The sequence below is a fragment of the Mytilus californianus genome, unplaced genomic scaffold (assembly GCF_021869535.1).
Source record: "Mytilus californianus isolate M0D057914Y unplaced genomic scaffold, xbMytCali1.0.p SCAF_4, whole genome shotgun sequence".
NCBI lineage: Eukaryota > Metazoa > Mollusca > Bivalvia > Mytilida > Mytilidae > Mytilus > Mytilus californianus.
Window position 1 is genome coordinate 25,622,333 of NW_026262690.1, and position 25,114 is coordinate 25,647,446.

The 25,114-nt window shown below is 30.7% G+C and overlaps 1 protein-coding gene across 1 annotated transcript; it reads left to right on the forward strand.

Moving 5' to 3' along the window:
* Window positions 1-991: 991 nt before the first annotated feature.
* On the forward strand, window positions 992-24,620 carry LOC127737791 (ras-related C3 botulinum toxin substrate 2-like). Its single transcript, XM_052248711.1, has 7 exons — window positions 992-1,098; window positions 8,687-8,775; window positions 9,563-9,680; window positions 11,262-11,376; window positions 11,802-11,919; window positions 13,570-13,730; window positions 16,979-24,620. Exons 3-7 carry the CDS (start codon window positions 9,565-9,567, stop codon window positions 17,054-17,056), a joined length of 588 nt encoding a protein of 195 aa, XP_052104671.1. The 5' UTR covers window positions 992-1,098; window positions 8,687-8,775; window positions 9,563-9,564; the 3' UTR covers window positions 17,057-24,620.
* Window positions 24,621-25,114: the final 494 nt, after the last annotated feature.

The window sequence follows — 25,114 nt, forward strand, 5'->3', positions numbered from 1 at the left end:
TTTAGTACTGTGAATTTTTGATGTTATAAAGTCAACCTGTAGCCTTGATATATAAAAATGATAGAATCTGAAGCGAGATGGTGTATCAAATACTTTTGCTTTTTACGTTTTCAAGACAAAGTATTCAACTCAAACACGCCCTAACATAAAAAGGTGCGCTCGATTTTCTCTTTTCGACGCAATTGTTACCCATTTTTTTGGAATTTTTTCTTGAGTCACATAATGGAAGGGCAGAAACGAAAATTAAGGAACAAATAGATTGATATGTTCTCCGTCCGTGGTTATTTTTTTTGAAAAATCGGAGGTTATGCATTTTTAAGATCCAACTTAATAGACACCCATGTCGTCGGCCTGATACTAATTGTTCTGCTTAATTATGTAATAGATAAATTGAAAACTTATTCAAATTGTGTTTTTATGATAAAATATTCCGTAATTTAGCCAAAAACTGTCATTTTATTTGTTTCTATTAACTTTTAAAATTTGAGTTACTACAGTAAACATTACAGTAAGCATTTATCGCCTTCTCTAACAAAAGGCTTCGATTCTTTTGTTCTATTTCAACTGGGTTTCCGCCTGTAATGAAAGGATCCATACATACATCCTGGTAGAACCAATACAAAGAGGGATAATTCCATTTGTTAAATATATGATAATATTTGTCATATATATGTATCTCTTTTTCCCCATCTTTTAATGCACATTTGTGTTTAGATTCAAACTAAATAATGTGAAAATATAAATCTTCATTTGTCATGGTCCCAATACAATTTTTTTCTAAGTTTATATTTCTCATGTTTTGAAATGTTTGAAATCAATTATGTTTCTACTCTTGATGAAATATAAAGAGGGCATTCTAGAACATTTCCATTAAATTATGCGTATAGGTCTTTAGTGTAACCCACGAATTTAACATTGTAAAATGCATATGGCTAGAGACACCCGAATGAAAACGTAAACTCTTTTGATTGGTTGATAAATATAGTACATTTTGGGAAATAAATATGGCTGGCGATGAAAAGCTACTGTGATGAGAACAAAACAATATGCTGATTCAGTAGTTTTTATCGACATATCTACTATTTAATAATTCAGTTGGTAAGACTGACTACTCTTCAAATCTTTCAATGTCCTATAAAGGTTTTGTAATTACATCTTGACATACCCTTGGCCTTGTTATTAGTGTATTAGTCAGCCTGCCGGTTTTAGTTAAATATTTTCTTGTATAAAACTGAAGGCTGCTCATTCTTTTTAAATGAACAAACAATGTGACAAAAAACAAAATGACCAACAGTGTTCGACTTCATGCAACATAATTGAAGATTTATACTCTAAAGATAATTTATCACGACCAGAGCATCAATAATGACAATATCATGTAACCGGAGAGCATGATTCTACTTGCAAAATCGCATGTCTCCACCGAGACCTCTGTGTTACAAGGCAGTGCGTTAACCAACTGAGCTAAAGAAGTACTTCCTTAGCTCAACCGCCAACGGCTAAGTATCTACTAAATTTCTAAGGGAAGCAATCCCGTCACACTTCCCCCACCTCAAGAGTCATTATACTCTATAATGATGATATCTTCATCTTTTTTATATTTATGTTTTAACCTGGCTAGGTATTTCTTCTCACCGTGGGTTTTTATTGTTGGGCGCCAATGTAACTGGAGAGCATGATTCTACTTGCAAAATCGCTTGTCTCCACCGGGGACCTCTGTGTTACAAGGCAGCCCGACTGAGCTAAAGAAGTACTTCCTTAGCTCAACCGCTTACGGCTGACTAAGTATCTACTAAATTTCTAAGGGAAGCAATCCCGTCACACTCATTTGCAAGCACAGAGAAAAAATACAATGAGTAAAAAAATCTGAAGAGGAGACCTGCACCATTGTGATAAGTTATGTCAACAGTCTGATTTAGGATGTTACAGTAACTTTTTCAAATCCAAATTCTTTTTTAAAGAATTAGTGTGTCAATAATGGCATATGAAAAGCAAGTTAAATCAGAGCTTTCATGTCCGACCGGCCACAAGGCAATCTGGCCCAAGTGGATTCAGCCGATATCTGAAAAATCCGCCTCAATTTGAATTTTTTTTTTACAAGGGATAAAACTTGTATATATTTGGCCTGTATTTTATATATTCTAATGAATTTTGTGAATTACAACAAAGGTAGAGAATCAAAAATTGTGCCTTTGATGCATATTTAAATTAACACATTGGTTACACACAGGTTGATCACCAAGATATTAAATGCACGCAAACTCTTTTTTAAAAGTTATAAAAACTACTCAAATTGAGAGATATTGTTTGATTGGCCGAATCCCTTCCATAACTTGAAAAGTTACTAACCTATTGCATTGATCATCATTACTGTTTCCTTAAAAAAATATTCCTAAGATCGAATAGGTATCGACAGATTGTAGTACCGTGAAAGTACATATGTGTAGTATTTAGTATGGTTTTAATTTACTGATAACAAAATCAATTTTTATACCAATAAAAACAATATTGAAAGATTTAGTTACAGTGTTGAATAGGTAACCTTTTAGAATAAATTTATTTAAAGGATTGATAAGTTTACACGGATCAATTCTAAATTTCCGGGCTCGGTTTACAACATCACCGTAAAATTTAGGATGTGCTATTACGTTTGAAATAAGTTTTCTACAGGTACAGCCAAACTTGCAGACCAAATCTTTGAAAGAATTTAGTAAAGGTTTTAGGTAATTTGTGGTAACGAAATCCCTGACTTAATAATTTACCAATAATACAAAGATTACGCTCATTAAAATCCAAAACCTCACTACAGAAACGAGCATAGCGAACAAGTTGGGATATATAAACACTGTAATACGGTGCCAAAGGAACATCACCGTCCAAAAAGGGAAAATTAACAATAGGGAAAGAAAAATCATCCCTTTTGTCGTAAATTTTTGTGTAGAGTTTCTGGTGTAATACTGAAATATCTAAATATAGGAAAGGATGTACAGTTATTGCTGTTGATATTAGATTTATTTAAATTAAGTTCCTTTGGGTAATTTTCAGCAGTATAGTTAGAGAATTCTTGATTATTTAACGAGAAAATATCATCAAGATAATGGTTAGTGTTGTTGAATTTAACAATTAAATGGAATTTAGACAGTTCTTTACTGATTTTGGGCATAAACTGTGATTCATAACAGTAAAGGAACAAGTCTGCTATTAAAGGGGCACAATTGGTGTCCATAGGAATACCTACAATCTGTCGATCAATTTTATTCCGAAACGTACATAAATGTTAAGGAGAAAATTTAGTGCTTTAATCATCTCATCACACCTCCAGTAAGTATATCTAGCATATTTACCTTTCTCATTAGAGAAAAAGGCTTTATATATGAGTTGCAGCAAATAAATTTGCAACCAGATTTATCAAACGACCATTTAATTAGATAGGAAAACTTTTGTTTGATAAGATTGTGTGGAAGTGTAGTACAAAGAGTGGAAAAGTCGAAACTGTCAACCCAATCAAATGAACCATCAAAAGCACGTAATTTATCTAAAACATCCAAAGAATTTTTTACACTCCAAAAATGGTTAATTCCACTGTTTTTATATATATATATTACAAAAATTAAAGAAAACTTCTTTGATAGTAGTTAAGGAACTCGTTAAAAGCAGCGAAAGATTAGTAGTAGAACACTTACTAGAGGCTGAGATGAAACGATATTTTTACGGGTTTTTTGTGTAGTTTAGGTAACCTATACATAGTGGGGACCTTCAAATGTTTAGAGTAGGCCTTAAGCTGAGCTGTGGTAGTGACATGATTATTTACTTTTATGACTCTCTGTGGAGCGTACAGCCTTGAATGTAGTTGAATGTATAATTTCATTCTTAAGGACTTCTGTCTAGTATTTACGTCATACCACCACCACATTGTTGGCTGCTTTGTCGGCCGGTACGAACACAAAACGCTTTGATAGTACTTGAATTTTGTTTTTAATCCTAGAAAATGAGAAATCGGTGTATTACTTACTCTTTTATTTATTTCTAAATTATTTTTGAAATGGGATATGTGAATATCAACAATATTCATACATTTATTTAAATAGAAATCAAGTGACTTTTTGTCAGATTTCTCCCGTTTACACATTTTTTACAATAGGATGAAAGAGTATATCTAATATTCTGACGACACTCTTCCCAATTTATTTTAGATGGTGGACAATATTTTGGTATTATCTTGAAAACTGTAATAGATAGTTACTTTAAAAAAGCAAAAATCATGACCAAGACAAGATCTGCTATATATTAAGATGGCCCAAATTAATTGTCGGACAACTCTTTATAGGAAATATCGCCCTTGAATGATGATTTTTACCCATTTTTGCATTTTTGTGAAAAGAAAAACTGTACATCTCAAAAATTATCAGCAAGACTAGATCAACAAAATAATTTATCTAAGTCATGGATTATATTCTAGACTTCAATATTGTTGAATGTATAAATGTATCCAGGTGAGCAATATAGGCTCTTTAAAGCCTGTAGTTTGTGTTTTTTTTAACAACCTTTGAACAGCTTTTTAATAGCCTATATCACACCTTTTGCATGTATTTTCAAAGCAGTATGGTTCCTGCTGTGTATGGATACAGGTGGTGATGTTGGAAAATAGAATAGATTATTTGATAAGTTTGTATTAATACATGGTCTATAATAATTAGCATTACACAATTAAGTACATGTATCTCTACATTTTTGTAATGCTAGTTCAAGTATTTAATAAATTTAATGATAAAACCACATTTTGAAGAAAAAATAGGTTTTTATTTTTCTGGAAACATGGTAAAAGTGATATAAAATAATATATGTATATTTATATACATGTATCCCCTCTACCAAGAAATTTGTTTTGCATGCACACATATAAAAATTGCAGTTTTTATCCAAAGCAATCATAGGTTTGAACGTTGTTTTCAGTTTAGACTTATATATATATTTGTATAACCAATGTAGTCAATTTGATCTTATCAGCATTGATATAGACCTGCCAAATTCTGAGGTGGTGAAACAGTGATTTATGTTCATGTTATATATTCATTCAACACACATTTAGGTAAAGATGTTTACAAACAAGTTTTTTTAAAAAATAGTGAACACATAAAATTTGAGTTTACAGTCAATCTACTTTAGTTTCTCCCCCTTAACTGATATAAGAGAGAGCAATTGAAGGTCTAATTTTAACTAGATTGGATTACAGATGTACATAGTGATGCTGTTGACATACATGTGTATTGTATTACAAATTTTATTATGACCGTATACATCAAAGCTTGACTATACTATCTCTCTATCTATGGATAACATTGATTTAAATATAAAACATTCTTCTGTTGTGAGTTAGTTCAATTTCTCAACTCAAGCTGGTATAAATGTATTTTAAAATTACAATTATCGCAGACTTTTAGACAGTATATATGTTAACATTTAAAATTTATAACCATATACATTTTTTATCAAACAACCGTCATCATATTATATGATTGCATGTATTGTCAAAACAGATCAATGTCCAAGGAGTCCTAGAGAATTTATTATTAAAAGAATTTTTTACAAAATTAAAAAGGTACTGCTTTATGGAGGCAGATCTAGACTATTCAATAATGTATAATCTAAGAACTTTATTATAAATTCAAAAATATTAATGATTTTGAGACTAAGACAAGTTATAACAGAGTAAACATGACCCCAAAAAATGTAAAAAGATGTAGGTAAATGCATTTTTAAAGAACACAAAATGTTTACATTCACAGGGTTCTCTGCTAGCTTTATAGGCAGTTGGACTGATGGGAAGTCTCACCTTACTAATATATAATTAGGTCATTTATTTACCCAACACAATCTACATAAAACAACTGTTTACTTCATATGATATTAACATTACAAGTTATACCTATATCTAAGCCATTCCTGGATGTATGTAATGAGTTGTGCTTTCCTGCTAGTAATCTATTTCTTAGAGAGAGGATAAAAACTAAGGTACATGTACATATATAAAGGGAGTTGTTGACCCATGTAGTGAGGATGATTTGATCTCAATGGATGCACAAAGGGGAAGAAGAACAATTTTAGATAGGCAATGTATATACTTGTACTCTGATTTTGATAATTTGCATCAATTTTTATGTTTAACAATTATAAGGTATTTTTATTTTCAATTTTTCTTTTTTAAACATGTGCATGTATATCTGTTTATTTAAATGACTGTGTCCTGATTATGTTTCAATCATGTTTTTGAATCAAAATCATGATCCTGTTTTCCCTTAAAAAAACTGCAAATTTGAAGATTTAGACTTAAATTTTACTGCTGACCGATGGAAACCTTCAAACTAAAAAGTAACATTATTATACCAGTACAAGTACAAAATGATTACATATTTAACATCTGTTTTTGATGAGTTGATTAGATAGATGTAAGCCCTACAACAGCAGGTGTCTTAAAAGAAGAAATAACAAAACTTTAATGGTATATAAACAATATGTAGTGTCTTGATCATCCTGTAATTAGGTGATGTATCACTCAGGTGATTATCTGTACATATTCTACATGGCAAATACACATCATTTCTTATTGATAGGTTCAACAAGTTTGTGGCAGTTCATTTATACTGATTTAGGCTTACTGTGTTAGGTGCAACATATTTTAAAGAATTGAATAGAAATTTCATGAAATTTTGATTAGAGAAATTTGATTTAGAAAAATACTTGAACTTCATATTTTTTTCTAAAAAAGAAAACAACCTTGACGCCAAAGAAAGAAATGGTGCCATGGGAAACATTTATTCTCAAAAAATGCTTCCCATGAAATTCTGATCAGAAGATATCATGAATGCTTAAATTTATACTGTCAAGTTTGTTTTATGACATCAGATAATCTAAAATGATGAAACTTTTATTTTTCTTAGGTATTGACAGCTTCTGTTTGTTTATTGTTTAACACATCAGAAAACCTGTTTTACCTTTTCATTTGATGGTCTGGCAACCATAAGGGGACAAGCAATTGATTTTCTGGTGGTGGGGTCCAGGATGATTTTGAAAATTAATGTCCTGGCCTGGTAAGGTCTGAAAAATAAATAACCTTGCGTATTCAAAAATGCAGGAAAAAATTGTGTACACAAAGTGAAAATAAATTTTTCTCGCAGCAAAGCTGCAGAAAAAAATAAACGTTGGTAGTAGCAGATGAAAATGAATATTCAATCTGAAAAACATGCTCCTGCCCAGAATATCAAATGGTCGTCCCCTAACATAATTGGTTAACATAGATAAAGAGAAGCAAGTTAGGGTAATATAGTTATATGTTTTATAAAAAAAAAATGTTGGCTTTTTGATAATACATTGTATATATATGATACAGCTGGCAAATATAAAAAGAAAGGAAAATCCAAACCCTGTAAGATCCTGTAAGGAATGTCCCGAAAACTAATTCCTGCTGGCTGACATCATAATTGTTTAAGCCAAATATGAGACCATATCTTGTGCAATGTTAGTATTAATAAATTTGTTTCTATTTTGAGATCAGTGTTGAAGCTTACTAATTAACTCATCCTAAAAGTAGCACTTGTTGACAGTGTTACTTAATATTGTGCTCCATCACAATGAAGATTAGATTCATTTATGCATGTATAATTACATACATGTAGATATGTTACAGTAAATAATTTGTAAAATCCCTGAAATTTCAGAATTTTGTAAAATCACTGAACTGATAAGTGATTCTATAAAATCCCTGTTTATAACTAGGGATTTTACAAAATCCCTGAAATAATCAAGATTTTTTTTTTACAGATTAACTGATTTATTTCATGGAATTTGTAAATAATCAATCTTTTAGTTTTAAAGAATTCATCGAAAATAAAGACAACAGCAGGAACACTGAACAACTTAGGGTTAATTTGTCCTATTTAATTAATACAGAGTGAGCAGTTTTTAAATAATTGAGGGAAAAGTAAATGTACAATATATGGAAACAGGAAAAACATTAGGAATTTGTGGAACATATTGCAACAGACCCACAAAACAAGCTCATAAATGATATCCTTCCTTGTTAGAAAGTTAGTTAATGTTTAGTGCTTCATTCTGTTATTGAAAGAAAGTATACTGGGTAAAAGAAATATTTTATTTTTGAAATCAAATTTAAAGGCAGTACACTGAATTGATTATTTTTGTCAGAAGATAAAACACATGCAAGGAGTTGGAAATTGATTGGGTTAAGCCATGCATTCCAATGGCAAGTATAAAAAGCATATCATGACGAGAATATATTAATGTGATTTGAATATGAACCCTGTTTTGTGCTAAACTGTCATCAAAAGGGAATTTATCTAAAAATCAAATAAGTGTCCGGTTATGAAGGAAGGTCCTTTTTGGGGATGCCAGGATTGGGCTTTGTTTTTGTGGGAATTCAGGATTTACACTTATTGAGACTCAGGAATTGATTATTAATTTTTCGGGAACCGGGAAAGAGGGAAATCAGAGATTCAGCGTATATTTTCCAGGTATTCAGGATGAAATCCCCTCCTAACCCCTCTCAATTATGTGTGATTGCAATACCTACTTTTTATTTTATTTTTTACATGTAACACTACTGTTTTATGTGTATCTTTGCATTATTTCTTTGTATTTGAATTACATGTACATGTATATGTCATTTCAGATGTGTAATTTTGAGGAACTTTATCCAGATCTCCATAGGGTTTCATTTGAGTTCAAAGCAGCATATAAGAAAGATAAAATATAATTAAGGTAAAAGAAACAACAACTAGTAATTAAAATGACTTAAGATAGTTTCCTCTTTTAAATAACACAAATAATGGACCAAGGTCAGTCTACTGTGATAAAAAGAAGGTTGTGTATCTACAAAACAGAAAAGGTTAGAAACCAGATTATTTAACATTATTATTACCCGTCCTTATGATAGGCCAGACATATATACATAGTGACAATGTAATACATTGTTAATACTGGCTTTGGTAGATTTTTAAATCTTTGTCACTTTAATACAAAAGTTTTCAATGCATAATTGTTAGAATTGTATGTAGGAAAGGAATGTGCATGTAATTACCAACCTAATATTTATAATTGAGTAGTTGTGCACTTCCTGTTTTGTATTTGTTTTTTGAGATGATGATTCCCATTACAAAACATGAACTTTGTCATTTGTATATATATAGGGAAGTTTGTGAGTGTGGAAAATAGTACAGTTTAACTGGGGATGAAATAAGTCCTTAGATCTGATACATTTCTATGAATTTCTAATTACCAGAATTATATTTTGACTCTTTGGACTTGCAGGTTGCATGTTTGGTAAATAAACATTACATTTCCTTTTTGATGGGTTATGCAGCTATGACAAAAATGTTGATAAATGGGATGATTAGATTAAGTCTTGACTAGTTGACTCATTCATATTGAAGTCTTGACTAGTTGACTCATTCATATTGTAAATCTTATACATGAAGAACACATTTTGTATTCAAGTCTAAGCTAGTAATTTAAAACAAATTCTGTTTACATTTACGTTTAATTTAAGATATGGCACACCCAAGACCAATAAAATGTGTGGTGGTTGGTGATGGTACTGTAGGGAAAACCTGTATGTTAATATCCTACACAACAGATAGTTTCCCTGGAGAGTATGTTCCTACTGTGTAAGTATCTCATAAAAAAAAATATCTAATATCTTACACAGCAGATAGTTTCCCTGGAGAGTATGTCCCTACTGTGTAAGTACTATCTCATAAAAGAACCCTGTATGTTGATATCTTACACAACAGATAGTTTCCCTGGAGGGTATGTTCTTACTTTGTAAGTATCTCATAAAATAGTTGAAAAGTACATGTAGCAATAATCAAAACAGCTGGCAAAAATGAAAAGTGATATACATCAGTATCATTAGCTTAATTTTCAATTATGTTAAAAAGTGTTTATTGTCTCGCCTGAGGAGAAAATCGCAGTATGTGAGAAATTGGGATTACTATCCGGTGGCAGCAGCAGCGTGAACTATTTGTATTAAGCTTTATGTTTCAGAAGGTAGAAGACCTGGATGCTTCATACTTTGTATGCAGATACCTTAGTTATATATAGTCACGAAGTTTCCATTTTTCATATGTCCATTGTCCTTGACCTCATTTTCATGGTTCAGCAACTGCTTGAAAACAAATTATAGTTTTTTTGTCATGTTAATTTCTCACTTATTATGAGTAAAAAGATAACTATATTTAGTATATGGGTTCCTTGCAGCATCTACATGTCAATCAGACAGGGTTCACCTGACCTCGACCTCATTTCATGGATCAGTGATCAAGGGTAAAGTTACGTGTGTAGGGAAGATTTCTTATTATCTGACTCTAACATGAAAAATCAAAAGCTATTCAGTTTGAAGTTTACTTGTTACAAATCAAAGCTTAGGCCCTTGGATACAAAGGTAACTTAAGACGTAGCCTGTCCCACAGTCTTCTAAACAACGTGATTAGGTCCGTTTCTCAGATACTGTAAGCAGTAGGTCAACTATGTGTGGTGTATGGAATAATTGTAAGTTGTAGATGTCTGTCTGGCAGGTTTTATCTGACCTTGACCTCATTTTCTTGGTTCTTTCGTCAATGTTAAGATTTTGTGTTTTGGTCTGTTTTTCAAATGCTAATAGCAATAGGTCAGCTATATTTGGTGTATGGAATAATTTTAAGGTGTACATGTCTGTCGGACAGGATTTATCTAACCTTGACCTCATTGTCATGGATCTTTAAAAGTGTTAAGTTTACGTGATAATTGTAGTAAAACCTTCATCTTTTAAGACTTTCTACATAAAAACAATGGTCAGTATTGCAGGCGAGACATTTCAGCGTGTGCACTCTTGTTTAATAGCAGTAGAGAATATACACATATATTAGTGCTTAGATTATGTAAAGTTTTCTATGCTCAGACATCTCATTATACCCATTAAATCTAGATCAAATTAGATTGAAGTGGCCTATTCATAGCAATAGACCCATTGAATTTTTATTAGTCTTTCTAATTTCTTTTACTCTAATATAGATTACACTGTAAATGTAACATTCTACAAATTATTAAACCTTTTGGAAATCCCATTGATTCAATTACATTCTTGAGGGAGCAACAGACAGAAAATAACCCAGATCAGATTACGACCATGACGACTCATCATCTTTAATTTTATCATTTAATTAAATGTCATTTCTTGAATAATCATGAAACATTACTTCATTTGTTAGATTCGATAATTACACAGCCAACATGGTAGTAGATTGTTACTCCGTCAATTTAGGACTATGGGATACAGCAGGACAAGAAGACTATGATAGGTTGCGTCCCTTGTCTTATCCTCAGGTTTGTTTTCATATACTCAAGACAAGTGATTCTTGTGGTGTCTTTTAAGAATAAAATAATCTTTTAATTTGAAACTTTCTACAAAATTCATTCTCCTCTAAGGATATATATAATGCGTTGAATAAATGTATTCCAGAGATTTTTTATGAAACAAATATTTAGCATACAGCTGCATTCAAACTTGGAACTTGAATATATAATAAAAAAGAGGCACACATCTTTTAAGTTTATAGATGAGCTGGTACTCAGATAATTCTTTTTAGTAAGCTCTAAAGAAAGTTTCAAAATGACAGGAAACATGAAATGTGATTGTCTTCCACTTTTGTACGTGCACTGACACCTTGTAATTTCTATCAGCTTATAGATTTATTGTTCATTTGTATGCTTTATAAGGAGATAGAAAATCATTTCTTTTATTCTTGCAGACGGATGTATTTTTAATATGCTTTAGTGTTGTGAGTCCCTCCTCCTTTGAAAATGTAACAACAAAATGGAACCCAGAAGTAAAACACCACTGTCCAGATGCTCCTGTTATATTAGTTGGTATGTATTGTTCATAAGCTCCCATTCTGTTAATTAACTTGAAACCTCTGGACCATTTCAAGCCAGATCACAGATGGTTAATGTGAAAAGTATATCAGGTTCAGCTACCAACCTAGCAACATAAAAGATAGAGTTAATAAAAATTAAAACATTCTGAAAAATCTGCTAAAGGTCCAGTTGCTACCAAACATTTTTCCACTTAATTCTTTTATCCTTTTACATCCTTGATAGAGTCAAAAAGAGAGACATAGGTATTCCAGTTTCTGGCGGCTGTGGCAGCGGTGTCAACAATGTATTAGTTTGTGATAAGGTCAGTTTTGTGAGGAACCACTATGGTAGGTCAGTGATATTTGGTATGCAGTTGTATTAGCATTGGCACATATCATTTCCATGGTGATTATTTGGCCCTGCCCCCTCAGTTGTGGTCTATTGACTGAAACTTTTGCATAGTTTACATGTATAAGTTTGTGATTAGGTCAGTTTATGGGGAACCACTAGTAATAGATCAATGATATTTGGTATACAGTTGTATTAGCATTGTCACATCTCATTTCCATGGAGATTATTTGGCCCTGCCCCTCAGTTGTGGTCTATTGACTTTGAAACTTTTGCATAGTTTACATGTATTAGTTTGTGATTAGGTCATTTTATGGGGAACTACTAGTGGAAGGTCAGTGGTATGTGGTATGCAGTTGTATAGGCATTGACACATGTTATTTCCATTGAGATTGTTAGGCCTGCCCCCTCAGTCATGGTCTATTGACTTTGAACATTTTGCTTAGTTTACATGTATTAGTTTGTGATTAGGTCAGTTATTGGGAAACCACTAGTAAGTCAATGATATTAAATATGCATATGTATTAGCATTGGCATATCTCATTTCCAAGGAGATTATTTGGCCCCTGTACCTTCAGTCATGGTCTATTGACTTTGAACAATTTGCATAACTTGCATGTTAAAGTATTGCTGTTTTAATTTCAACATATGCATTTTACTATCAAAATAACAAAAAGGCGAGACATATCTCTGTGTTAACAGTTTATTATACCTCTATTATGAAGGATCGGGATAAGCAGGTTTGCTCTGTCTGGCCTTACAATGAACCTCTTGTAGCAAATTTTATTTTTCTCAAGAACTACAAATCAGATTATCATGAAATTGGGTATAAAGGTTCAGCTTCGTGTTTGCATGCTCTACTGTATGATGCATTTTCACATCCATACCTCATCAAATTCCTGTTTACACAATACTTATTGGAGGATGAGTTATTATTCAGTGAATGATGAATAATAGCTAACAGGAAATTTTGTTTATGTTCAAAACTGTTTAAATCAAATATTGCAATTTAAGATAAAACATTTATGACTTCACTTTATGATTCTAATGAAATGTGACCAACTATACTTTAAGATAAGATAATCTTTATTTCAGACACTAAAAGTCCATATCACAAATATTCTTTCTGTCTGAACAGGATAAACATTAAAATATTTAGAGTATCAATTTATGTTAAAGAATTAAGATATAACTGCATACAGATACTGTATAGTGAGTGCATGTAGGTTAGCACCATGGCAACATAGCAAGGTCACTGTAATGATTTGAACCTATAACAATATGTAGATATATAGTAATCAATTATTATTTTAGGAACAAAAATAGATCTGAGAGAAAACAAAGAGGCTATAGGTCAGCTAACAGCCCAAGGCTTATCACCAATTAAAAGAGAACAGGGAATTAAATTAGCCAATAAAATTAGAGCTGTGAAATACATGGAATGTTCTGCTTTAACACAGAGAGGTTTAAAACAGGTGTGTATCAATTGAATAGAGGGAAAAGTTTTTTTAGTCATGTCAAGTTTTAGAACTTCCCTTATCCCAACATGAAATTAACCATTTCTACTTTAGTTAAAGTTTATATACTTAGCTTTCATTTTTGGTGGTATAAGCGTTTTTCATGAAGTTAAATCCAGAAAAGGGCATAGGACGCAGCAAATATATAAAGCGTTATTTTCATTGTCTTAAACTTGATTAGAAACTACTACAGTTTACTGAGATTGTAACCAAATTTCTCAGCGTCAGCTTACTTCATACCATGTGTGAAAAAGATTGATTAGAAACCAAAAAACATTTCCTAACTCTGTATGTGTTTATCAGTACAAAATGCCTTGCTGTTTACATGGAATGGAACCAAACGTGACTGAATTACTCCATACAACAGTCATATTGACAAATAAGATCTTTTGACTTTCATGGAGAAGATCAGAAAAGCACATATTTTTTTTTTTTTTTTTTTTATGATTTGATTAATTTTCAGGGTTTGTCTTTGCTGTAGCAAAACATTAATATAGGAAAATTGTCAATGTGTCATTTTGACTTTCCTTTAAATTGAATAAATAGAGTAAACCATGAGAGATTTGTTTCATATGTGAAGATTTATGCAGTTCATTTTTGTCTCGCCTTGACGAAGTCAAAAAGCGAGACATAGGTATGCTGTTTCCGCCGGCAGCAACGGCGCCAGCGTCAACAATGTATTAGTTTGTGATTAGGTCTAGTTTATGGTGAACCACTAGTGGTAGGTCAATGATATTTGGTATGCAATCGTATTAGCATTGGCACATCTCATCACCATGGAGATTATTTGGCCCTGCCCCCTCATTCATGGTCTACTGACTTCTAAACTTTGCTTAGTTTACATGTATTAGTTTGTGATTAGGTCAGTTTATGGGGAACCACTTGTGGTAGGTCAATGATATTTGGTATGCAGTTGTATTAGCATTGTCACATCTCATTTCCATGGAGATTATTTGGCCCTGCCCCCTCAGTCATGGTCTATTGACTTTGAAACTTTTGCTTAGTTTTCATGTATTAGTTTGTGATTAGGTCAGTTTAAGGGGGACCGTTATTGGTAGGCCAATGTTAATTGGTATGCAGTTGTATAAGCATTAGCACCTCTCATTTTCATGGAGAATATTTGGCCCTGCCCCCTCAGTCATGGTCTTTTGACTTTGAAACATTTGCTTAGTTTACATATGTATTAGTTTGTGATTAGTTCCTTTTAAGATGAACCACTAATGTTAAGTCAATGATGTTTTGTATGCAAATGTATTGGCATTTGCAAGTTTCATTTCCATGGAGATTATATAACCCCACCCCCTCATTATGGTTCATTGACTTTGAAACTTTTACATAGTTTACAAGTTAATGTTTGTGATTAGGTTTGTTTAAAGGGAACGACTTATGAAAAGTCAATGGTATTTGGTATGCAGTTGTATTAGTATTGGCACATCTCATTTCTTTTTTTTTTTTTTTATTGATCTTTTTGGTGTTCAAACTACAGTGCATACATACATTTTTACAAGACATAAGTGAATGACATGACATTTATGGCATTGTTATACTTTTGATATTATGCGAATAAGACATAGTAAATAATTTACAAGTTGATGATGTGAATACTCAGTATATGATACATCTTAAAAAATACTTTGGAATACATTAAATATATAATCAGATTAAAAATAAATTTAATTAAATAACTTCCATAAATCCCCCCCATCTGTCGACAAATGACTCGTGTTTGTCTTTAGAAAGATATAAATATTCTAATATCTCTAGACGTCTTTTCAAAAATTTAAGAAAAGCTTGCACAGATATTAACAGTCTGTCTAATTGTGTGTTCTTTACATAATTAATGTAATACTTTGCCTGTAGAATACAATAATTTAAAACTACGTTATCAGAATTCAATACACCAAAAATGACACTATCTTTATTCAAAAATATTTTTACTCCAAAAACTAAATACCACCAATTACCTTCCATGGAGATTGTTTAGCCCTGTACCTTCAGTTATGGTTCATTGACTTTGAAAATTTGCATAACTTGCATGTTAAAGTATTGCTATTTTAATTTCAACATTTGCATTATCAAAATAATAAATAGGGGAGACATATCTCTGTGTTAACAGTTTATTAAAATTTTTCATATTTTTTTTTCTTTTGTTACTGAATTGTAGAAAATAAAGGTGACATATGTTTTCATATCAGAAATTCATTGACTGGATATGATTTTGCCTCTTATATCACTAAAAAGTATCATATTTTAAAATTGTTTTCAATTATGTTTGTTTTAAAAATACAATTATTTATTTCAATGATATTTATGTCGGAGTAAAATCATTAATATAGCAAAAACGACCAAAAACAGTTATTAAAAATACTTCAGATAAACTTCCCCTTAAACTCTTTATAAATTGGTTCGCAATTACATCTTTTAATCTTGAAATTCTGAAATGTTGGCAGCTTTAATTTATGATGTCATGAAATTTACAAGAGTTTCCTATCTTTACATATTAAACAGACTCATCTGCATATGCAAAAATATTTAGAAGTTCCTCTGCTGGTTGGATAGAAACTTTCTTGGAAGATGTTCTTTCACTGTTTATTTGTTAACGCCACATAAAGGGGTGGGGGTGGGGGGGGGGGGGGGGGGGGGGAGAGTTATCAAAAGAGCAATAAAAAAACGTAAAAGTTGTCAGACAACAGCATGGCTGCAATAAAAATGATGAGCAGACATACAGTAGTCTTCAAAACACTAGCACAAGTGGCATCCGTTACTGATGGCAAGTAAACATTCAGTGGCAAGTAATATTCTGTGAGAAGAGGAGGAAGGTGGCAAAGACAAGTGGAACATATCTCTTGTCTGCTACAAGATATTCCAAAATTGTCAACCAAATCAAGATGGAATCCCTAATACTATCGAGGAAGTGACTTTAACTTTACCATTGCGATCCCTTGGTCAATAGCTTCCTTCTAAGCAACAACCCCCACAAAAAAAACCACCTGTATCAGATTTGTAAAGTATAAGGAAGATGCTGTGTAAAAAATGTTGCCCTGAAAGTATTGACTGGCATTGATAGAACCCTGCAGTGATAAAAAATGATACAATATATTTTCTGCTATAAGTGTTTGTATCAAAGGGTACTGCTTCATTTGCTGACAACTGAAATCATTTGTTTACATAATATAAGTTTATTAATATTCTGTTTTATTTTCTAGGTTTTTGATGAAGCTTGTCGAGCAGTTCTACAGCCACAGCCAGTTAGACAAAAAAATCGCCAGTGTTTACTACTGTAAATCTATCATCAATCAAACATTATCATCATATTATCATTTATTAGGAACTGTTATTTAATTAGCCTTTTCTTTGCCAGGATTTTGTAATCTCAATCTTTATCATTTCAAGGGTTTTTTTGAAAACTAATATTTTTTCCTTATGGAGTTTTGTCAGCTTTGCTAGATTAAGATTTTAGAGCAATAAAAATGTTGAATTGTACGTACAAGGAAACATGTTTAAACTGCAATTGTGTTAATTTGTGTTATTCCACAGGCTTTGTGAATAGCCAATATAATGGGAAGGTAATAAGTTTTTCTGCTTCTTTGGTGTCAAAAAGGGGAGATAATAAAGTTAAAAGATATTTCAAAATTAAGAAGATTGTTTAGCATTAATTTTTTGTTTACATTAGATATTTTGTTCCTGAAATAAGTATAGTCATTTGTAAACATTTTGTACTTGTGTAATGCATCCTAGTTTACAATTATAATATAAAGAAGAGTGTAAGATGGTAAAATGTTTTGTACAATTATAAATTATGACAGTTGAGTTGTACAACCTTTTAATTGTAAATTACTACAGTGACTGTTATGATTCCTAACTACAGTGATTTAACAAGTTAATAAGGTACAACACAAAGTTGAAAGTTGAGTCAAAGTTAACATGCTTGTTATATTGTGTTTTTTGTTTGTTTGTTTTAATACCATGTTTGAAACATAATAGACATTTTGTACTGACAATCATTCACTCCCTTAGTACTGTTGTCAAATTAGTTTTTGAAAATTGTCTAAAATAATGTTAAAAGGCATCTTGATAACAACAAATTTTATAAGTGATAAAAACGAATGTTGTTCAAATTACCACTTTATAGACACAGATTACTTGTTTTTAGAAGAATTTATAACAAGCCAATGTACTTTTAAAAATTTGGTAAAATTATTTCAGATATTCAAGAAAAATGGGGCATTCATTAAAATGACTTAAATGTTGTTAAATTTTTTTAATATAAACATTGGTAGATGGATTGGTTAGTTTAATGTAAATTTGGATATTTGATATTTAGAAATTTCAAGAAATTTAAAATGATGCTTGGTGATTATAAAATATTCTCTGAAGCATTGCAAAATATTTAGTCAGATTTCATGGACTGCTGAATAAGCCCTCCATTTATAAAGAAAATCACTTTCATGTATATCTTCTTTTTACAGAAAAGTTTAAGATTTATATCTTTGATATTGCAGACACATCCTATTTATTTCATTAAAAAGGTATATTTGGACAGCCCGTATTGATTGATACCCACTTACCTGAATAGTTATAGGATTGTTTTAATTTTTTTTAACAAAGGTACCATAGGTATTTGCAATTGTATTGAAATAGAAAAAAAATATATCGGGACAAAACTGTTCAAGGAGTTTTTCGAATTGCATGTTTTTTTTTACCTTAATTGTTTCCCTAATTGCAGAAAAGCAAGCACTTGATATAATTATATTTCTCTACAATAACCAGATTAGATAGTAACGTAAATTAAAAAAATTCTGGAAAAATATATTTTAAAGGAGAAGGTCCGGTAAGACCTCTTTTTGGCACCAAAATATAGCATTTTTACAAATTTGTTGAAATGTAAACTTTTAGCTATGTATTGGAAAGAAGAATACTTCTGTTCCATAAATATTGGCTGTTTTTGACAATACAATGCACATGCATCAGATACTAGCATCATACATTCATGCAATATTACTGAAATCTTCACAATTTTAGCATTTGTGCTAATTTTAAGACGGTTTTTGTCTAAAATGGAAGTGGCTGCATTTGCGATCAGTCTTAATACTTAAATATATGTTGTATTTGATGATAATACATAACATATATAAAGGTTGAGACTGAACACGAATGCGGCCACTTCCATTTTAGACAAAAACCATCTGAAAAGTGACGTTTTATTGCATGTTTGATAGATTTTTGATACTCAAGCTTGAATTTGAGCGCCTTTCATGACCAAATCAGTTCCAATCTTTTACATAAACTATTTGAATCGACTTAAGTAGACACTTAAGTGTTTAAAAAATGTAAAAACTCTTTCATCAAATGTACTTCGAATTTTAGGCCAAAACTAGCCCTTACCGGACCTTCTCCTTTAAAGAGAAACTATCAAATACAAGTCACATGATATTGTTTGATGCCTAATAATAATAAACATGTATGTACGATGTTTGGCAGATTTTTGTTAAAGGGAAAAGGTATTTTGTAAAACCATCATTTTTGGATTTTGAACATAAATTAGCAGATTTGTTCGAAAATTATAAAAAAAGGAAAAAACATTAAAAGGCAATTTTAATACATTTAATTGTCATTTGTCCAAATCAAAATCCAATCTAAAACTCTTCATGTTTTAAGTAAGCTACCATCACTGTAAGTAGTGAAATATTTATGGTTCAAATCAAAATCATCCTTTCTATTAAGAGATGAAAATAAATAAGATTATTTTGTAATCCTCTAATCTTGAAATTTTTCATATTGTATAAACCTTTCAGGTTCTTAGTTTTGTCAACATCATGCTCTTGGCTAAATAAAAACCAGTTATTCTGAGACACATGGCATTATTTCTTTTTTCCAAAATTATAATATATCATATTCCTTTAAACAGCATAATGGTTTATAACTTGATTTTTATGAAGTCATTCTTGGTAAACAGTCCTTGTAAGAATAAAAATACTGATTATATTTTACACTAATTTATTATCTGGCCATTGAATTAGTCCTAATGTGTATAATATTGCAACAATTTTTATGAATGTTTATAATTGCTTAGAAAAGAGGGTGTATATTTGTGGTGCTTATTTACTGTAATGTTAAGGTTTACCATATTTATGTATTTATTTGAATGGATACTAAACAAGAGAGAATGGCATTGTTTTTAGAGATTTCTAAGGTATGTAATGCTTGCCTCATGTAGTCAGGCTTTAGGTATTTTAGCACAACATTATTCAGGTCCAGTAAGTATTTTTTTTCTTATAAGGTTATAAAATTAAGGAAGATGTTATTTAGACAGTTTTTAGTATCAGAAAAATTCCAAACAACCAGGATAGTAAAACCATTTTTTAATGAAATAGGAAATAATGATTCCAATCTTGACTAGTTATGAAATAGGAAATAATGATTCCAATCTTGACTAGTCATGAAATAGGAAATAATGATTCCAATCTTGACTAGTCATGAAATATATTTTTCACATAGAAAGGGTAGTTACTGAAACCCTTTTTCATGTGAATACTGAATACAAGTAAAATCCCCTTTGTATTTTGTGAAGTTTGTTTTGTTAAAGAGATACACCAGGTTGTGAAAATTTGTATATAAATGTTGATATACAGTGTACTAGAAGTCAAACTTGAGTTTAAAAACATTTAATAGACCCATGATTAATTTTTATATTATCATGTTTAAGCAAATTTTATTTTATCATTTTTAATGTTTTTGGAATTGAGTCAGTTTTAACTTTTGATTGTTGATGACTCAAAATAAAAAAATCAGTTACAAATATGTAACACTCAGAAACATGTCCATATGACATTATATAAATAACACATAGCTGAGAGGTAATAGAGCAGGTTGTTACCCCGAGAAAACATTGTCAACTGAGGCGAAGCCAAGGTTGACAATGTCTTTTCGAGGGGTAACAATCTGCTCTATCACCCTCTCAGATATGTGTTATTTAATTTATTATACTGAATGTTCTGTTATTACTGTCGATTAAATTTCAAATTCAAAGTAATAAACTATGACGTCTTGTACATAACAACCATCCGTATTTAATAAAGCGCACACTTGATCAAGCGTCTCCATGAAGGGTAATAGAGTAGATTAACACCCTCGTATTAGCCAATCAAAATATGGCATTTTAACGTGAAGTATAATAATATTATATACCCAAACAGGCTTAAATATTGTTGGATGCCTACATGTGTCTTTCCACTAAAATCCAATTATCTTAAATATCCCAAACGTTTCCACCATTATGGAAGACAACTCTGTTATATATGGTTTTATACAAATCCTTGATTTAAGAAAAAGAACTTCCTTTCTGAACATCCTCAGCAAATAAATACAAATTGTTGAAAATCAAATTCTATGATGCAACTATTTTCCTAATCTGATATCTATTTATTTAAAAAGCAGAAATCCTGATATCTCATCCTTTATTGTATGTATAGTGTTCCTTATCTTGAGTAAAATTAAGAATAGAAATGGGGAATATGTCAAAGAGACAACAACCCTGCTAAAGAGCAGATAACAGTCGAAGGCCACCAATGGGTCTTCAACACACAGAGAAAATCCTTTTTATCCAGATCACCACTCTTTTCCTCTAGTAGCCACTGTTGAACATTACAATTATCTATTCATGATGGGATATGTGAGGTAGTCAACATTGCCGTAATTCCTGATCGTTAACCTGCATTTCTAAGTTATTTAAAAAAAAAAGGATGAGAAATTAAAAATTTTATCATTTATTAAATAGTGTAAACTTTATAGAGGATACTGTTATGTATGTTGCTGTATAAACAAAACTATTGTTAGAGGCCCTACCTTGTCACTGAGTTCAACTTGAGGCTTAAAGTGACATGTTTTGGCAATTTCATCATTCAGACACATTGGAGTGTGAAATATAATTGGACATGTTTTGGAAGAATAAAATTGGACAATTTTGGTTGATATGGATATGTTTTGGCTAGGAGACACTTTTTTGGGAATGGACAGGTTTGAGATTGTTGCATATATATTTCTATTCTGAAGCAAAAACATTCGAAAAATGCATTTATTTACATAAAATATCATTTTGATAAAGAAAAGAAAATCACATGTAAATATTTATTGTTTAGAAATAATAATTTAAAAAGGTATATAAATAGAAGGCTGGAAAGCAGCATAATATCTAAATTAATTGTGTAATGTCATAAAGTAACTAATTGTTGTTACTAAATATAAATGTTGGTACATATATGTATTAGTGTGTAAATCTATAGATGTAGTGTACCTGTGATTTATATTCTACTTAACGTCATTCTCCTTTATATATTGAGTATAACGTGAAACTTGACAGTCTGTTAAATGTTAGTTCTACCTTGTATAGTCTGTCTGTAATAGCACAAGCTCTCTATTTATAGTGCTGCTTGTATAATCTATATATGACGATCTCTGTTTGTATGTAAAGCTCCTGCTGTTTATATTCATAAGAAGTAAATTTTATTAAGTGATTTTTTTTTATAAAGGATTGTTTAAACATTAAAGGTGACACACTATTTAGAATTATATTTATGCAAAGAATAAGTTAAAATATTTGAATTATATGAGCTGTTTTTCTTCATTTAAAAAGTTTGCTAGATTTAGTTGTAATATTGAATAGACCTCTGATAAATTTATTGTATATTTCTTACTGATTAAGCTACCAATGTTATTAACTTGTGATTTACATTTTCACTAATATGGAGGCATTGCAAGTTTAGTAAGCTTAAGTTTGTGAGAATAACCTTTGTTATAAGAGGAGAGAAAAAAACCACCTACGAAAACAGCAATGTTTTATTCTCATTCAGTAATAGTGTATTTGCTCATTCCCCCAAAACATTACCTAGCTTTTTTTTTGGCATAGGATTAGCATTAAGTACATGTGCAATAAGTCATGTGACCTATGTGGTGCAGGAAGCTTTATATTTATTTACTGCCATACTTGATTTATTATGTATTTTTATTACCTAGTTTTTAATACTCAGTTTAAGTCACTTATTTTATATGTGTATTTTGAATATCATAGTATTAGACTAGTTTTGTGTAATATAAGGCAGTGTATTTTATGTACAAGGTTTATATATCTGAACGTTATCTTTGCAAGGTATATTGTGCAATTATATATTACATCCCCTACTAACTTATATTTCTGTTCAGGAGTCAAGTATGTTGTTCTAGAGATTTGATTTGACTTTGGTTACACAATACTGTGAACAGATTTTATGATTTGTTACTAAAGTAAACCTTAAAACATTATAGAGGATTGAGGAATGGTATTGACATCAGTTAAGAGGCTAACTCTGTTTGAGATAAAAAAAACCTTCCTTCACCTTGAACTTAAGTCTATTGGTAAACAATCTGTTTGTTTACTATGTACTCAAGTCTTAAGGTAAAATTTATGTTCATATACTATGACTGAGTTCAACAATTTGTTTGTGTATCATGTAATCAAGTCTAAGGTTAAAAGTGTGTATTTGAATGATATACTAAATTTGAGATAAACAATCTGTTTGTGTAACATTTACTCCTATGTGAATGCTATCAAGTGGGATATTAACAGTTTATTGTGTCCAATGTCTTTTGAGTTTTACTTTTTAGTCAGTTTATGGGTTTGATTTTCAATTATTCAAGATTTTGTATCTTTTTATCAAGATTTAGCAGTTAGAAATAGGAATACATGTAGAAACAGTTTTAATTTAAAGCTTAGCTGCACATTTCATCATTTGTTTAATTGTTATAAGAGAATAGAATATGTTTTAGACAAAGGAAAATACTTGTTTTGTAAATTAGAGAACAAATTAGAAAAGTATATAGTGCTTTATTTTGATAATTCTGGCAAGTTATTTCATATTGATTTCAGAATTTCAGATTCAAAAATATCTTTTTAACATTTGAAAAATGACATGATAATTAACTGTATAATAATCAGTGCTATTTTTTAAATCTCAGGGCCTTCATTTTTTTTAAATTGAATTTGTTTAACACTTTCAGTTTAATAAAAGGAAAATGTTTTTTGCCCTTTAAGTTTAATCATGAAGAAATCCAGATTGATAGTATTTAATTGAAAATCTGTCTCCCTATGATATAATTGTAGAATTGTACTTTTTTCTTCAATTTGATGTATAATTGATTTAATTTGAATTAAAAAGCTTTTGGAAAATAATTTAATATTGGGCCACACAAACAAAAAGTGACTTTTCAATTGATCTTTTTTTAATTTGATTTTTTAATAGACAGCTGTTTAGCTATGTAGGTTTTTTCGTTTTTTATTTTTGCCTATCACTTACTATGTATACCTACTTATAGAGATACAAGAAGCTTAATCTATTGCCTACTGATCTTCATATTTACAGAAAAAAGTAATGGTTTGTTTTTGTGTGATTAAAACAATTTTTTATTATATTTGATTTGATTTTATATCAAATATTTTTTTTTTCAATTGCTGCATTATTTTTCCCAAACAAAAATAGAGGTTACACATTGGATCATTGGAAGAATGAAAAAAAATACAAAAGTGTGTCCCTTTATATATAGACTTATGAGTAGTGTCCTTTTTAATGAAGCGTAATTTGCTTTTCTGCAATATTTAACCCAGTAAATGTGGATCCAGTAGTTGTCATGAAAGTTAAAACTGTATTATTACCCTTTCATGTCAGTTCATAAACCATGTACAGTTTTATTGTACAGTGTTTTTCGAATTTGATTTTAATTTTAGGTATGTCTAGTCAATTATGTTGTTTATATCATATTTACCATATCAGTTTTGTCACCATGTGCAATATGCAAATAAATTACACTCTCATTGCTTATGTGTGTTATTCCATGGTGCATGTTTGTGAATTGATCATCACAGTAATTGCTGTACATGACTTGTTATACCAAGGCTAATCTTAATCTTTGTTTGATGGTTAGTGCTTATGAAAGAGACAAGCGAAAATGGAAAAAAGTAAGTCGAAAAAGAACCAACAAAACCATGACAAAAAACCAATGAAGAGACACAACAGTCCACAAAACACTACGAAAACAAAAACTTAGCAACAGAAACTGCACAAAAAAAGGAGGAATGATCTCAGGTACCTTGGAAGAATAACCAGATCCTGCTGAGTTGACACTCGTGTTGCCATGGTATATGAAATATGATGACAGTCTCAATTTGTGATGTCACAATTGAAAGAATATCCACGTTCATCTGTGACTTAGATATTCCACATAAACGGTCAAATCATGATGGTGTCTGTAACATTTTGGAAGGGATTAATTCAATTTGTCTACTAGGAATCTAAAATATTTCTCTTAATAAG